Source organism: Mycteria americana, chromosome 5, assembly GCF_035582795.1.
Source record: "Mycteria americana isolate JAX WOST 10 ecotype Jacksonville Zoo and Gardens chromosome 5, USCA_MyAme_1.0, whole genome shotgun sequence".
In the NCBI taxonomy this organism is placed as follows: Eukaryota; Metazoa; Chordata; class Aves; order Ciconiiformes; family Ciconiidae; genus Mycteria; species Mycteria americana.
The window spans coordinates 713655-729581 of NC_134369.1; the positions used below are offsets into that span (position 1 = coordinate 713655).

The 15927-nt window shown below is 53.3% G+C and overlaps 1 protein-coding gene across 1 annotated transcript; it reads right to left on the reverse strand.

Moving 5' to 3' along the window:
* Window positions 1–288: 288 nt before the first annotated feature.
* On the reverse strand, window positions 289–2611 carry CHST14 (carbohydrate sulfotransferase 14). Its single transcript, XM_075501754.1, has one exon. It carries the CDS (start codon window positions 2507–2509, stop codon window positions 1415–1417), a length of 1095 nt encoding a protein of 364 aa, XP_075357869.1. The 5' UTR covers window positions 2510–2611; the 3' UTR covers window positions 289–1414.
* Between the last annotated feature and the right edge of the window lie 13316 nt (window positions 2612–15927).

The window sequence follows — 15927 nt, forward strand, 5'->3', positions numbered from 1 at the left end:
CCATCCCTGCTGCTTTGTATCAACTCCACAGCAGTTAGGCGCCTGTTTTGCTGCTGACTACTGTTTTTCATCCGATTGCCCAGGTCATGCAATCGTCTCGTCGTTCGGCTCGGATGCGTTTCTTTCTCCACTTGTTACCGCTGCTCCGGCACTTAAAACACAGATTAATCCAGGCAGGAACTGCCAATTCATCGTGCTTTCACACCGTGGCTTAGCACGAGGGGCAGAAGGCCTCTCCAAGAATGCAAATAAACACTAACATCGAAGGAAAAGCACTAAGCAACAGACTAATTCATATGAAAACTTTATTAGAAACGAGGACACAGCCTCCCAGGAACAACATTCTACAGGATCTCCACGCTTCTACAATCGCACGGCCATAATGAAAGGCAAGTAGCTACAAAAACGGTGCGCACATCTGTAAAAGAAGGGAGGACTAGTCCCCAAACGGCCACTGTTTCAAACACGGCCAGAGAAAGCGTTTTTCCACGGTGGTCGGCACGCACGTGGGCACGCAGACGCCCGCCGAGGCTGCGAGCTGGCACGCTGCGGGTGGGGTTTTTTGTCGCTGTCTGTCCTGAGAGCCAGGCCGGTTTCTGATCCTCTCAGAAGTCTGTATTGCTTTAACTCAAGGGAGAGAAGAGAGCAAATCGCTATGGCTTGATATTGCATCTGATACATGACGCTGGGTAAATAGTTGGTACTTCCAAATCTTAAAATGGCACAAAAATGAATATTACCTTATCGCTAGTTTTATTTCCATAGTTAATAATAATAATAATAATAAATAATAATAAAAAAAGACCAAGATACTACTGTCACAGAAAAAAAGACCAGCCTCTTTTAACCACCATCTACAGATGAGAAAATAAAGGACAAATAGGACCTAGTTTCTAAAAGCCTCTTCTTCTACTCATGCCCAAAAAGCTACCTCCTGTCTAATCCAGGACCAGTTTTAACAGCGCTAATTTTTAGCGCATCAACTACTATATTGTTATTAGCGCATCAACCACTATATTATGATTGCAACTCAGCCGCATACTATTTAGTACAAAATACAAAAAAGGAGGAAAAAAATACTTAAAATATATCCATTTCTCAGTTTCCTTACAGATGTTCTCCGTGTCCTGCCACAAAAAAGAATTTAGAGCAAAACAGATATACAAAAGCTACTGTGCTCAAGTCAGCGGCGTATGTACACATTAAAGTCAGAACCATACAAAAAGTATTCTAGTAGCAAAAGCAATATATAACATTTTATATAAACAGTGTTTGAAAAGTATAAAGTTAGGAAAGAATGCATAGGAGAGCGTGTTTCACAGGCCCTGCAGCAACGTGTTATTCGCAGCAATGGCTGCATTAGCAAATCCTCGCAGCGCAGGCAGAATTTACACCAGATCCCAAAACGAACAACTCATTGCCTGCAGAATTCGCTGGTTATGTTGGGAAGGGGGTAGGCAAAGAGGGAAAAATCCAGGATATATTTTGTTAACAGCTCTTTTATCAGCCGGCGTTGGGTGTTGCACAGGTAGTAATGGAGTGTTTCTGCTGTCACAGGCTTGTACCACGACTGCCGTTCGGGGAAGCGGATGAAGGAGGGCGACTGGACTCGCTCCAGGACGTAGTCGGCATCCGCGTTCAGCCGCTCGTAGGAGCCGATGAAGTCGTACCTGACAGCGCAGGGCTGGCACAGGTTGTAGATGGGCATCCAGTGCTCGTTCATCCTCTCCGCCTCCTCGTCCAGCAGGTACCGGAGAAACTCGGAGAAGGTCACGTCGTCGCCCGCCGAACTCCCCCCGTTCTTCCGATACCGCCTGACGATCTCCACCCCGTACTTCTGCTGGTACTCCTTGATCTCCCCAAATTTATTCCTGTAGGCTGACAGCAGCCTCTCCATGGGGTTTCGCACGAAGATGAACTTGTAGTAGTTCTTCAGGCGGTAGCTGATCTCGTCCGGCTTCATGTCGCCCAGGAACACCAGGTCGCTCTTGTGGTCCATCTTCAGCTTGACGTCGACGCTCTCCAGCGCCCCGTCCAGCACCTTCAGGATGCGCTTCCAGTTGGAGCAGGCCACCTTGGGCACGTAGCAGTACAAGAAGCGGTACTTGTCGCTGACCAGGAGGTGCCGGAGGACCGTCCGTCGCTGCCCGGCCGGCAGCTCCCAGACGCTGCGGGGCATGGCCCGCTGCCCGCAGACGGCGCGGATGGTGCGGTTGCGGATGTCCCGCAGCACCTCGTAGTCCAGGTCGCCGGCGGCCTCCCCGCCGCCCCCACCTCCGCCCCGCCGGGAGAGCTCCCCCGCCGCCGGGTGCAGCGGCGGCGGCTTCACCTCGGCCAGGATGCCCTTCTCGATCATCAGGAGCAGCCCGCTGGAGGCCAAGATCACGCCGAACATCAGCATGGAAGGCAGCAGCACGGTGCCGCCGCCGCCGCCCCGCGGGCGGGACCGGCTGCGGCCCGAGGCGGCCGCCCGCCGCACCTCCCCGGGGAAGGGGGGACGGGGGAACATGGCCTCGGAGGGCTCGGGCCGCCGCCGCCGCCTCGGCCGCCGCGCCGCATGCCGGGAGCGGAGGGCGGGGGCTGGCCGCCGCCTCCCCGCCCGGCCGCCGCCGCCGTGAGGGGGGCGCGGAGCCGGGAGCGAGGCGGGGCAGCGGCCCGCAGTGACGGCCCCGGGGGGCGGGCCGGGGCAGGCGGCGGCCCCGCCCGGGCTCGCCTCCCGCCGGGGAAGGGCCGGCGGCGGGCGGGGAAGGGGCCGAGGAAGGGGAAGGGGCAGGGGCCGGGAAGGGGAGGGGGCCGCGAAGGGGGGGCGCGGGAGCTTCGCCCGGGGGCCCGGCCCCCTCGGGCGGCTTCGTGAGGGAAGCGAGGCCAAAGCCGCCCGCGGCCGCCGCGTTTGCAGCCGGCGCTCGGGGGCCGTCAGCCGCCCGGCAGTGCCCTTCCAGTCAGGCCTTTAACAGGTGTCCCGGGATGTCCGAGTGACACCCCAGGCTCCCCGAAACACGGTTTAAATGCTGGGGCCAATTGTATGGGGTTCACCAAGGCTCAGTGCCGGGTCCTGCACCTGGGCCACAGCAACCCCATGAACGCTACAGGTTGGGGAAGAGTGGCTGGAAAGTGCCCGGCGGAAAAGGACCTGGGGGTGTTGGTCAACAGCCGGCTGAATATGAGCCAGCAGTGTGCCCAGGTGGCCAAGAAAGCCACTGGCATCCTGGCTTGTATCAGGAATAGTGTGGCCAGCAGGAGCAGGGCAGTGATCGTCCCCCTGCACTCGGCACTGGTGAGGCCGCACCTCGAATGCTGTGTTCAGTGTTGGGCCCCCCACTCCCAGAGAGACATTGAGGGGCTGGAGCGTGTCCAGAGAAGGGCAACGGAGCTGGGGAAGGGTCTGGAGCACAAGGCTGATGGGGAGCGGCTGAGGGACCTGGGGTTGTTCAGCCTGGAGAAAAGGAGGCTGAGGGGAGACCTTATCGCTCCCTACAACGACCTGAAAGGAGGGTGTAGAGAGGTGGGGTCGGTCTCTTCTCCCAGGTAACAAGTGATAGGACGAGAGGAAATGGCCTCAAGTTGCGCCAGGGGAGGTTTAGACTGGATATTAGGAAATTTTACTTCACTGAAAGGGTTATCAAGCATTGGAACAGGCTGCCCAGGGAAGTGGTTGAGTCGCCATCCCTGGAGGTATTTAAAAGCTGTTTGGATGAGGAGCTTAGGGACATGGTGTAGTGGTGGGCTTGGTAGTGTTGGGTTTACGGTTGGACTTGATGCTCTTAAAGGTCTTTTCCAACCTGTACGATTCTGCGATTAAAATAAAAGCCTCCAGGGTTTGCTCTGAGTTACAGGGTGCTGCTCGCAGCACAGTTTAAAGCCTGGTGCTTCCCAGCTCGTATTCAGCCCTTCTCTATGGCTATGTGCACTGATACAGGCTTTAATTAAACAGCTGTAGTGTTTTTTGCAATACTAGGCCAAACTAGCTTTAATTAGTAGTTATGCCATGCTTTCTTACTCTGCAGTTTTAGCAGCCAAGAAGAGAAGGAGATGCAAGGTACCTGGTGAGCCCTGCACAGAGCTATGCTGAGTCCGGGCCGAGGACGGCCGTGCCACCACCTGAAAGCCAAAGGACAAGATTTCTAAAACCTCGTAGGTATTTCCCCCAAGCCCCCTTCTTCGAATTACTCCAGCTGACGTTCTCCGAACACCATCTCTGCTTAAGGCAAACCACTCGATGCTGAGGCTTTGAGCAGTCAAAGCAGCAACAAGCTGTAACCTGCGGCTCGTCATTAGAGCCAGGTAGGCAGCCTGAACAGCCCGTAGCGTTAAGCCAGCCATAGAGATGCCATTTCTACATACAGCCCTTTGCGGAGTAGGAATCATTTTGTACTGGCAGTGTTCTGCGTATTTGTCTTCAGTGCGTTTTCAGAGCGTACCGTGGGGCTCGTGCATCTTAACTAGTCTTGCAGGGACTCTGTCAAAAGCTTTCTTAACATCAAGAGAAAAAACAGCTTCCACTTAGTTTTCTTTGATCAAGAGCCAAGAGCATTTTGTCAGCCAAGGCAAAAAAGCATTTGTAGTGAAGTGCGAGAGCCTGAAGCTAGATTTTTTTACATTTTACAGTTTTATTTTGATGTAAATATAGCATTAGCTCTAGGAAGAGATGGTATATTCTACTCTGCCACCAGCAGCACAGCTGTAAATCTGCACACTCCGTAGCGTTACCAGATTCCTGCTCTGATTTCAGAGGGCAGGTCCAAGGACCTGATCTTGATCTCAGCACCAGCATAAACTGAAGCTGCACCAATGTATATAATCCCATGGCACGGAGGTGAGACTCAGGCCTCCTTGGAAAGCCCTCATCTTAGAGAAAAAGACTCTGATTACAGTAAACTCCAGTACGGGCACTAATACTAGTGCCAAAGCAGCCAAGGGAAGGTTTTATTTCTTAGGAGGCACGTTAGTCTGACACTGCTTGTTGTCTTTGGTATCTATTCACCCCTAGTATCTATAGGTCTAGAGGAGTTATAGATGATAACAGAGTGGTTCTGAAAATACATTCCAGACTGCTAGAAATAGAAGACTGCCCACGATGGCAGTGGGTTTATTTTTCTCCTGGGTATGCACGGGAGCTTTGATTTAAGGACTGGTCTGAATAGCGCAGGTATCTGGTAGGATGCAAAGCCTCAAAAGAAACAACACAGCCAAGCAAATACACGCTTCAGGGGGCTGTTTTGTTCGTTTGCAAGGCCAAAGCCCATGTCACTGGAGAAAATTAACTGTGGTCATACTGAACGTGCCTATTGCTCACTCTGGATGTTAATTAATTTGCTTTTCAAAGCAGTTAAAAGAAGCCTCATGCTCAGAGTGTGCAAAACTATGGGGATGTATTTCACACACAGATCCATTTCTTCAGAAAAGGTACATTTAGAAAATAAAATGTCACTGAGGAAACCCAACTTTAGGCTACTGTGGTTTGCCTACAAGTTTATACTACAAACCACAAGTGATGGAAGTGTTTCGTTCTTTCTTACAGATATACGAGGAGGATTTTTATAATTCACAGCCCTTTTCAAGTTGCTTTCAAACCCCACACTTTGTCACTTTATTCCAAACAGCTAAAGGCAACCCCCCCTTGTTTTGCCTGCGTAAATACGTAGGCTGGCTCTGCCCCAATTACAGGAACCGCGCAGGAGATGTACGTGGAGATGGCAGGCCGGGTGATGACAGCATCTGCGAGCGTCTCGCTGATCCTAACGAGAAACTGCGAGCCTGGGAAGGAAGAGGCTTCCAGAGGTGCTGTTTCATCTAACTGATCTGCTGACTCGTGGTGCTGGTGCACTCTGGACAAACTTTGATGCTTGTTTCTCTGCTGCAGGTAAGTATTTCTGCAGCAGTCATCATCCGGCTGCCTAGCCCAGACTAGCGCGTAATGACTAGCACAGCAAACTGATGTTATCACGGGAGCTTGCCAGAGCATGTCGAGCATTGTGTTAAGAAACTACCTTCGCCATGGTCTGAAATAAAGTGTACCAACGTACTCGGTGTAAAATTTCAGAGTCTGTCCCTTTGCTTTTCCACATTCAGAGAGACATCCACAGCAGCTGTAAAAAGCCATGCCTCCTGTAACTTGGACAGTGCATGCAGCGCACGTTGCTGTTTGTCCCCCACCCCAGCAGCGCGTGTAACCCTGCACAGAGCAACGCTCTCGGTCCACCCCCACTGCGAGTGCCTGGGAAAACAGGCAGGCTCTGCAGCGTGCCCAATAGATTAACCAAACCCAGCTGTCATTACTATATATGGGTAAATCGTGGCCCGCACTTAAAGTGCACCTTTCATCCACAGGAATCCTAAAGTGCCTACAAATGGCGCAGAAGAGAGCGAGCCATTCACCACCCCCAAGTCACAGCAAATTGTTTGCATCCCATGGGCACACGCAGCCCCATGGGACAAGGGAAACCTGCACAGCCCTGCCCGTGGAGATGCTTTGCCAGATCTCAGAGCGATCCCCATCTACCTGGGAGTGTAGCAGCAGCCTCTTCCCCACAATTACTTCTTACAGGTATATAAGGAGGGTTTATAACTCACAGCACTTTTCAAGATGCTTTCAAACCCCAACGTTTGCCTTTGCCTTAAGAGCACCATAGCAGCAGCAGACCTCCACCCCCAGGTAACTGCCAGCTGGTGTTGAATAATCCCCTAGGCCTTTTCCTCACTGCTAACTCACACGAGCAGAAAAAGCGACATTAAAATGCATTACTATTACATGCATTACAATATTACGTGCATTACACTGAGCTAGTCTCCCGGCATCATTTATGCGGGGCACGCTCAGGGTTAAAGCAGGCTGCAGAACTCGGCCTTGGCTAGCAGAAATGGTGGGCTAGTAAGGAAGGAAAGTGCCAATTCCTAGAGGGGGTGGAGAGAAAGACCAAGGGACACCCCCGTCCTCCCAGCTCGGAGCAGGGTTGGACACTGATTGTCGTCACAGGCACTGCCACGTGCCCTACCAAGGCTCTGCTAGCCATTTGGGTAAGATCGGGTATTTATTTTGGTCTGAGAAACTGCAAAAAGGGCGAATGCATGAGGCCCCTTGAAAAGCTTAGCAAGAGAAGGGAGGTTTCTTTAAAGAACAACAGTTTGAGCTGATGCCAACTTCCCAAAGGAGGGACAGTGGCTCCTAACGTAGGGAAATGGATCCCTTGGGCGGATCGGAGCAGCTCCAGATCAAAAAGTAAAACGAGCAAAGGAAGCAGAGATCTGATGTTGTGGCTGCGTGTCCAGAGTTTATCCCGTAATTTAGTATAATAAAGCCTCTTAACCAAGCGGGTAAGCATAGAAGCCATTTCACAATCAGTTCCCTATGTAAGGCAGAGTTTCTTATTGCTAGGAAAAAAAAAGTCTTTTTAAACAAAGTCAAACACGCTGGATGAATATGCTAAATAATTCAGAGGAGATTGGTATGATAGGCTCGGTCCATCTCCCTCGTAACAAAAATCACTATTTTCAAGAAAAATGTAGTGCTGAAGGATCTGCTTATCTTGCAACTGCAAATTAATTGATACGCAGCTGGCTGAACTTGCAAAGACCTTATGCTGAGCCTAGTTCCATTTTTCCCTGCTGCATCGTGCATAGCTATGAAATCGCTTTTGGACTGAGCCATTGCAGGAGTTTTAGTTCCTCCGTGCAAGGAAAACCGCCACGCACCCACACGGTCAGCAGAAGCCGTAGCAGCTCATCCCACCTTGGCTTCGCCCGGCTTCCCGGCACAGGGGTGGGATGCTGGTGCACGGAGGGAGAAAGGGAGCGCGCCCGGGTCCCCGGGGATCGCAAGGGCAGCGCGTCTGCGGGACAAGGCGCGGAGGCTGCCAGGAGCCTGCGGGGAAGGCAGCCGGGGCGGCTGGCAGAAGCTGCGCAGCTATACATTCCCCCCGAGGGCTACACACGCCGTATAGGAGCCAGCGCTGCAAACTCAAATATGCTCCAGCTGGGCAGGTCAGAGAAAGTTCAGAAATACCACAGGCGCCAGCGCAACGGGGCCGGCGTTTCGGTAACTGCGTCTCCGTGAGTCAGAGCCTTCCCGGTGCTGCCACGGGCAGCTGCTCCCAGGTCTTCCCAAAAAGACCAGGTCAACGTGCAGAAACCATTCCCAGGCTGAGCATATTCAATTTCAGAAGTCAGTAACAACCACGGCTCCCTTTTCCTACCCTTTATCCTCCACAAACCCACTGACCGATCTCTAATCTCTTTCAGCCCTGGGCTACCTCTGGCTACTGCACTGGCACACATCACATCACTGGTGCCGGCAGCCAGCCGCGGCTTCACCATCAGTTCTCGATACGAGCACACGTGAAATCCAACGCAGCTATGAAACCCGGGTTGCAAGAGAGTCTCAAACTCTCTTAACTCACTCCAGGCGTATCTGCTACTCTTTACAACAAGCAGTTGCCCAAGGCTCCCAAATGGCTCTTGCGGGGCTGTAATGAATTTGCGAGTCCCGCGGGTCTTTTCCAGGGATCACCACCAGCCTCGTTATCCCCTCGCACGCTTAAATAACGCAGAAAGTTCAGGGCAGCCGCAGCGATCTGCGTGAGCGGCAGCAGTAACCGACTTCCCGTGCCCGGCAGGGATGCCGCAGCGCCAGGAGCGATCCACGGAACTGGGAATTGCTGCAGGGTTCCTGCTTCGCCACGTCCTAAAGAGCTGACGGGACTGGATTAGCGATCCAGCGTGAGCGCGCTAGGCAAGGCGTTGTTTCCAGCAGGAAAACAATTTCAGAAGAGTTGACCGTCTCATGAAAACATGCTGTTCTCACTGATGCAAGTGCGATAGATGGTTAGAAATACTCCTCCTTCACTACGAGTGTTCCTCCCCAGCCTCAACTAAGAGGCAGAAATCTCTGTTAAGGAAGGGCAATGCTACACGGCCCCTAATAATGCTCTGATGTCTCTGAGCAGAAATAAATTATTTACATCCCTTAATAAAACAAAATCAAACATCAGGATAAGAAACAGCAACTTCTTTCCAGCAAAATGGACGGAGTCAAAGCCCAGGTCACTGTACCACGCACTGGGCGGCTTGCCAGTATGACCTCTCCGCAGCACCAACAAGTTTTTTGGTGTTTATTGCTTGAATTTGTCCGACTGATGTTTTTGTGACCCACTGAATTTCACAGGCAGCAGAACGAGGACCGAATCTGCTCCAAGGCCTCCAAAACCTGCAGCACCTCGTCTCTGACACCAGAAATCATTGTCACAACGCAAAAAAAAAAAAAAAAGGGTGTGCGGAAAGGGACTGATAATTACCCGTTTGACAGCCCTGTTTAGATTTGCAATATCCTTCCATGCGTCAGGAGCAATAAATAGCCTGCAAACTACATGCTTTGCCCCAGGAAATCTGTTCGAGAGGAAAGTTGGAGACTGGCGTGGATGGATGCTGGACTATGAAAGACAAGGGGTCTGAGCTGACCGAGAGAGGCTCTGGAGGGAAATAAGAAGGAACTGTCCTTCAGAGGACAGTCAAGCATCCGAGGGGGTTGCCTGGAGAAGCGGTGCCATCTGCGTGGAGTCCGGGCTGGCAGACTCCAAAATAACAGCGTCGTCTTGGCAGGGCATCGCATCACAAGCGTTATTCAACCGTCCCCCCGCAACCTTTCGTCACCCCAACCGAGCCTTCGAAGGGGAGCCGCGGCCGGAGCGGGAGGAGCGCAGCCCCGGGCGGCTGTGGGAACCATCCCCGAGCACAGCCGGCGGCACGCTGGCCGCGCAGGAGCCCCTGCGGCTGCCTGAAAAACAAAGGAAAAAACCAAAACGAGCCCCCAGCCTCGCTATTTCACCAGGAGTCATTTCCATTAAATGCAGTATTTCTTAATGCTGTTAACTCACAAGCTCACAGGCACGTTTGCTTCTGCTCCTTGGGTATCCGCCCAAATCAATCCCCTGCCCAGGCACCCTTTCGTCCGAAGGCCTCGGGCTGCACCGGCGACGGCAAACAGCACCTCGTTCACCTCTCCGACGTGTTTCTTTTTGGGCCCAGGCTTTGGACACGGGGGAAAGGGTTGGGTTTGGGTGAGGAAATAAATGCATCCTTTCCCCTGTTGCACCCCACGAGCACGCAGGAGATTGCCTGGGACAGTCGGGGGGTCCTCACTCGTGCGGCGAAGGCTGGCGGAGAGCACGCTGCGCTCCTCCTGCACCGTGCAGGTCTCTGCGTGCTTTGCAGACACGGGTTATCTCCTTGCAGCCTCACGCTGCTGATCGATCGGCGCTCTTACCAAGCGCTTGGATGATGATCGGCATCGGCGAGGCCAGAAGTGCCCTTGCTAGGGCATAGCATAAACCCCAAGAATAAACCCCGAGCATAAACCCCGAGCTTTCACGGACGACGGGTGCGTTACAGGTATTATTTGGGGTGACGGGGAAGGTTGCAGCTGAAGTGAGGAAGAAAACCAGCACCAGATGGCAGCCACAGCTGAATATTCGCAACGCAGATCCCCGTCTCCACCGCGGCAATCTGTACAGCGGAGCTGGAGGACGGAGGAAGCGCCGGGCTGTCCAGGGGCTGCGGCATCCCAGTTACAGCCTCGGTGCGCTGGGAAGAGCCCCGTGCTCTCACCACGGGGTCAAACGCCAACGGCTGCCCTGGGAAGAGATAGCGGGCAAATCTAGGTCCAAAATGAGATGCTGCAAGCGAAGGTTGGTTTTTGTAGGTTTTGTTTTTAAACGAATGAACACGTATGATTAATCTTAATGTTTCTATAAATACAGCATATTTGGAAAGATGTTTCCAATGTTTTCAAGGCTTAAACGTAGCAGCATAAAGCTGGTTTTGAAAATGAGCAGGGAAGAGAAGAAAAGTAGGGAGGAAACTCAGGATCTAGGTAAAGGGAAAGAGAAAAGAGTAAGCAAATTCCATCCCTCATGAAAAATGAATTATTATAAAACGTGCACCGTTGCTAATTAGATCAACTAACAGAAGTGACTCGAGCAGGAATTCCAGTCTGACATCTATCCCAACAGGATTAATTTAAAATAAACATCAAGAGGAGTGAAATAAGTAAATAAATCTGCCTCCTCTTGCTTCCTTACCATGGAGGAACGAGTCTTTCTGCAGAAAAGCACTGGAAAGGATTTTCCCCCCCATCTATAAATAATGTTGCATTCTTTCCAGATTTTAGAAGAAAACCGATGAGGAATCTGACCCCGGTGTTGCAGTTCTCACACCAGATGATTAAGGACTGCGGTTTTGACCCTTTAACAAAGAAATCCTCTCGCCCCCAGGTTCTTAGCGATGACTCCATACCTTCCCAGCAGCAGTGGTCCTCCCAGGGCCCGCCGGCGGGGAGGACAGCGGGGGCAGAGCCAGCTCCCAGCGCCGCGGGCCCGTATTGCCCCCACGTTGCTCAACATCACCTTCACCAAGACCTTAAGGCAGCGGAAAAATGGTTTATTCTCCAGCCAGGCCCACAATCATCCCCCTTAGATCACAATTTCTAATGAAACCCCTTGCGAGGAGGAAGGTAAAATTACAGGTAAACTTTCTCACGTATTAGAAAAAACAAAATCAGTTGGGAGCAAACGGTCTCTTCTTGTAGTTGAAGTCCCTAGAAACGGGGAGGGCGTGCAGGCAAGCCCTGCTGCTTTCCCGGATCCCGCTTTCCAGCCCCACGCACGCCTGCGGGGTTGCTGTCCCGGGGTGTTAAAGCAAGTCCCGGTGTTCCGAGGCAGGGAGATCCTTTTGGGAAATCAATTCCCACGGGGTATCCCAGCTTTCATCTCGCAGGGAGGCGAGAACAAAACCCAGCCATGCTCGTTCGCGTGCATGAAAACGGCTAATACGGTAAAATAAATGGCACTAATATGCCATATCATTCCCTTTTTCTAGACTGTAATTATACAATTTGGTATGAATTCAACCCTACTTGTTCACTGCACTTCGGCTGCGATATGGAAGGGGGCTGTGCTTGGTAACGGAGACGCATCCCCCAGCCTGGGACAGAGGAAGGACGTTTCATTGCCACATCACCCTCACCCTTGAGCAATTTAGAGTCCCCCACCTTGAGAAATTAATATCCTCTGCCCCATCGATGGCAGAGGATGGCTGGTTCCCCTGCCTGGGGGGGTCATACGTGTACGTATGAGGAAAGAGAGGAGAAAAAAGGCTTAAAGACAAGGGGACATCAAAGCGCAGACTTCACGCTCTCGCCACCGCTCTCGCTGACCAGCACGAGATTGCAAAGGACACCACGCTCTACTTTCTAAACCAGGGTTCAAGGACTGCCAAAAAGATGTCTAGTGCTTCTAACAGAAGAGCCTCCGCAGCCAGATTTGTGCTGTTCAATCTCTACATATTAAAAAAAGAAATAAAAATCAGTATGTTCGAGGGACAGGGGAAACCCCAGAGAATTTGCTCTTGTGCCCCAGCCCCAGAATAGGGACAATTCACCTTCCGGAGGGGACGGGAGGAAAGTTTTCTTACCAGCTCTTCCCAGAGCACTTGTTGCTCTCGAAACCACGCCGTTCCCAGCGTGGGAAGCAGTAACGCTCTGGGAAGTCACAAACCGCTTCCTAGCGGGAAATCCTGCTGCGTTTCCGTAAGCTCCTCTTCATTTATCAGGTGCCCAACGCTGCCGGGTGCTGCCGTCCCCAGAGCTGCCTTCCCCACCCCGGCTTTCCTCCGGGCTTCTCCACACAGGTGCCTGCCCTCATCCCGGCAGAGAACCAGCGCGACCGCCGGATCCTCGCTCTGACAGCGGCACGGGAACAACAGCGAGCACGGCTATGAAAAAAAAGCTGGATTATTGATGAAATTATTGTATTATAAACCATATTATTTATGGGTGCGGAAAAAACTCAGAGCAACGAAGAAAACTCCTTCCAACGACCTGGCCGGTGCGTAATAGATGTCTGCACAGGGGCCAGTTTCTTTGCTCTGCCAGCTTGCTGCGAAGGCTACGCAGAAAAGCGCAGCATCACCCGCGCTGGGGTTCGTGACACACGTCTCCGACGTCCAAAAGACCAGATTAATTTTACACGAGAGTCGGCTGGGACCCAGATAACAGCTACTTCCCCCTGGCATTCCTGGCTTACTTATTAAATGCTGGATGCACGAGCTTCCCCCGTTGGGTAAACACAAATCAACAAACGAAGAGCATGAAAAAATCCCTCCCCGCTTAGCGCTCGGAAGGCTTTTTGTTGGTCAAAGCGTTATGTCCCAAACCGACGTCCTCAGCGTTACGCCCCAAACCGGGCAGCTGCGGGGAGAGGCCGGCAGCCCTTTGCCGGGGGACGCGGTCGCCCCGGGGATTTCGGAGGCCCCGGGGGAGGCACGGCCCGGGAGGGCGGCTGTCCCGGCCGCTGCGTGCAAAGCATCGGCTCGTGAAAGCGGGGCCCCGGGAGCCTGGGGAGGAGCGTTCGCTTTCTTGCTTTGCCATCAGCCTCCTCCGAAACCGCGCACAACTAACAGAGGATGAAGTTTGCGGGGACGTAGGCACCGGCTGCTGCTGAAACCGGGCACTCCCAACCCTGTTTTGCCGAGCTTTTACTCAATATCCTTTTGAAAACACCTCTCCACTAGAACAGTTTGTTTGTCTGTTTTCTAATACACATATTCCAGTGCTCCTGCTGCTATGGAGGGCAGGAAAATATTCATCGAGAGGCAGGCTGTTTTCCCAGCATTGTTAAATTGATTTGCTTTTAAGAATTATTGGGTGGTCGAGCCCGCTCCAGCTCCAGCTTGTTTTTGCAGAACACTCTGGAGAGGTTTATAGAGATATTAAAATTAAATACGAAGCCACAGAATAAATGGTGCTTCCATTCAGCGTATCTTGTAAATCCAGTTTAAATTGTTTCCTTTATTAAATATCCTTTCCTCTTAAAAATGGATTAACTGCTCTCACTGGAGGCTCTGACGGAAAAGCCATTTCATCTCTATAGCAACAAGTCACACAAACGCACCCCTCGCTTCCACAGGAGACGCTCGGCTTCGTATGAGCCGGCACATCGTCCCGGTTCAACTATCACCATCGCAGCATTTCCCGCTATTAACGGCCTCCCTGCGGCCGGTACCGAGGGCAGCCCCGCGACTTCACGTTGCGCCGGCGTTCCCTTTGCGAGGGCTCAGGGGTCCCGTCCCGTATCGAACGTATGGATAGCGGACGCACGCGTTTCCCGGCGAGGCAGGCAACGCTAGCCTTATCGCTCCTCCGTTCCCCTGGTTTTGGGCTCATCGCTTTCCCTTTTTCTCCACAACTGTCCCCAGTTTTTTCACGCTGCCCAGCAGCCGCGCGCGTTGGCGAGCGACGTGGTGGCCCTTGAACTTGCCGTTGCCTGGTGGCCGTCCCCAGAGCTTTGCGCAGGGGGGTTTAAAGCAAAGCGTTTCAGGCTGGCGTTTGGAAGAACGTACCTCCAGCCCCGTGGCTGAACGCCCTCGCGGCGCCCCAGGGAGAATTCACGGATAAGGGGCCGTTTTAGCTGAACTCCTGGGGTCTGCAGGAGACTGGAGCGGCACGGGCCCAGGCGGGCCCCGCCACGGGGGCTCCCAGCACAGCTCCTTCCCCGGGGCCGGATGGGAATTACCTTTCTGCTGATGGCTTTTATCGCAGGAGACGGCCTACGGGAACATACACCTTGATATTTCAGGAAAAACGGTGCCGTGCAGGGTGACCTGCGGCTTTCTGCGGCTCCCGGAACCCGAGGCCGCAGCAAGGAAACGTTTCAGCCTCCGGTCCCAGCAGTGCAGGCAGAGGGATGCAGGAACCGGCAGAAGCAGCAGCCAGAGATGAACATTAAAAGCTTAACTTCATTTTTATTCAGCTTTAAATAAAACAGCCAGTGCGGGAGCAATACGAAAAGTGGCTTTGAGAGGCTGCGGATGCTTTCCCATCAGATGGGCCTGCGCCGAGCAGAGCTGATGTCTCGCTTTTGCTGCTGGTACCCAGCTGAAGTACTCACCTCGCGGTGGCAGAGCCAACATCAGCACGCAGGGATGCGAGAGCGTTTGCTCTGCCCTCTTCCCCCCAGACCCCCAACTCGGCGGGCCAAGCCTTTTTCCTGTATCGACAGGGTGAGAAGGGCACAGTACAAATGCGAAGTCGCCCGTGCTTCAGGTCCCTGGGGACACCAGGCTCATACGGGGACGCGCATCCCTTCTCCCTGGGTGGCACCAACTGTGCCAGGGGCCGATCCCGCCGGCGGCGAGGTGGCAAACCTCACGCAGACACGCGCGCTGCTGCCCTGGCACAGCTCATTTATCAGCAGCCGCTTTAAAGGGACCGAGCTGGGAGAGTGACTGAGTGCTCCGTCACGTTAATATGACAGTCCAAATTGCTCCCGTCTCTTGGCTGGGATGAATTTTGGCACAGTTACAGTCAATTATAATTAGTGGCATTAAAGCAGCAGTTAAACATAACCAGGAGCTCGTGGCTTTTGCTCTGGGTGGGAAGACACTTCGGCAACCGGAGCAAGTCCCGAACGCCACTTTGGGTTTGCTCGGGTGGGAGATGCGGGCAGCGAGGTGCGTGGTAGCAAAGCCCCCGGGAAAGCCCCTGCAGCAGCGCGTGCCAGGAGCCCGGCTGGCATCTTCCCCAGCGAAAGGAGCTACTCCAAAACGAAGCGTCAAGCCACGGAGCGAAGAGCCACAGCATCCCCGAGGCTGCGGGAAACCGCAGCAATAACGCGGACAAAGGGTCCCGTGACTCTCAAAGGACTGAATTCCCAAAGCTCAGGATGCGCTTTTGAACACCTCCCGCCCATCCAGCGTGCTGTCCCCGTGCCCAAACCTCATCCGAAGCCTCCGCGGGTGCCTGCAGCCCCGACTGCTCCTTCCCAGCACCCCGAGTGCCACCTTCCCCCCCCAATTCCCACAAGGCTGGCGATGCTGTCACCTCCAGGCATTGCGCGTGGGAATGAGGGGAGACGCGACGCAGCAGGCTGGCTCCACCAGTTA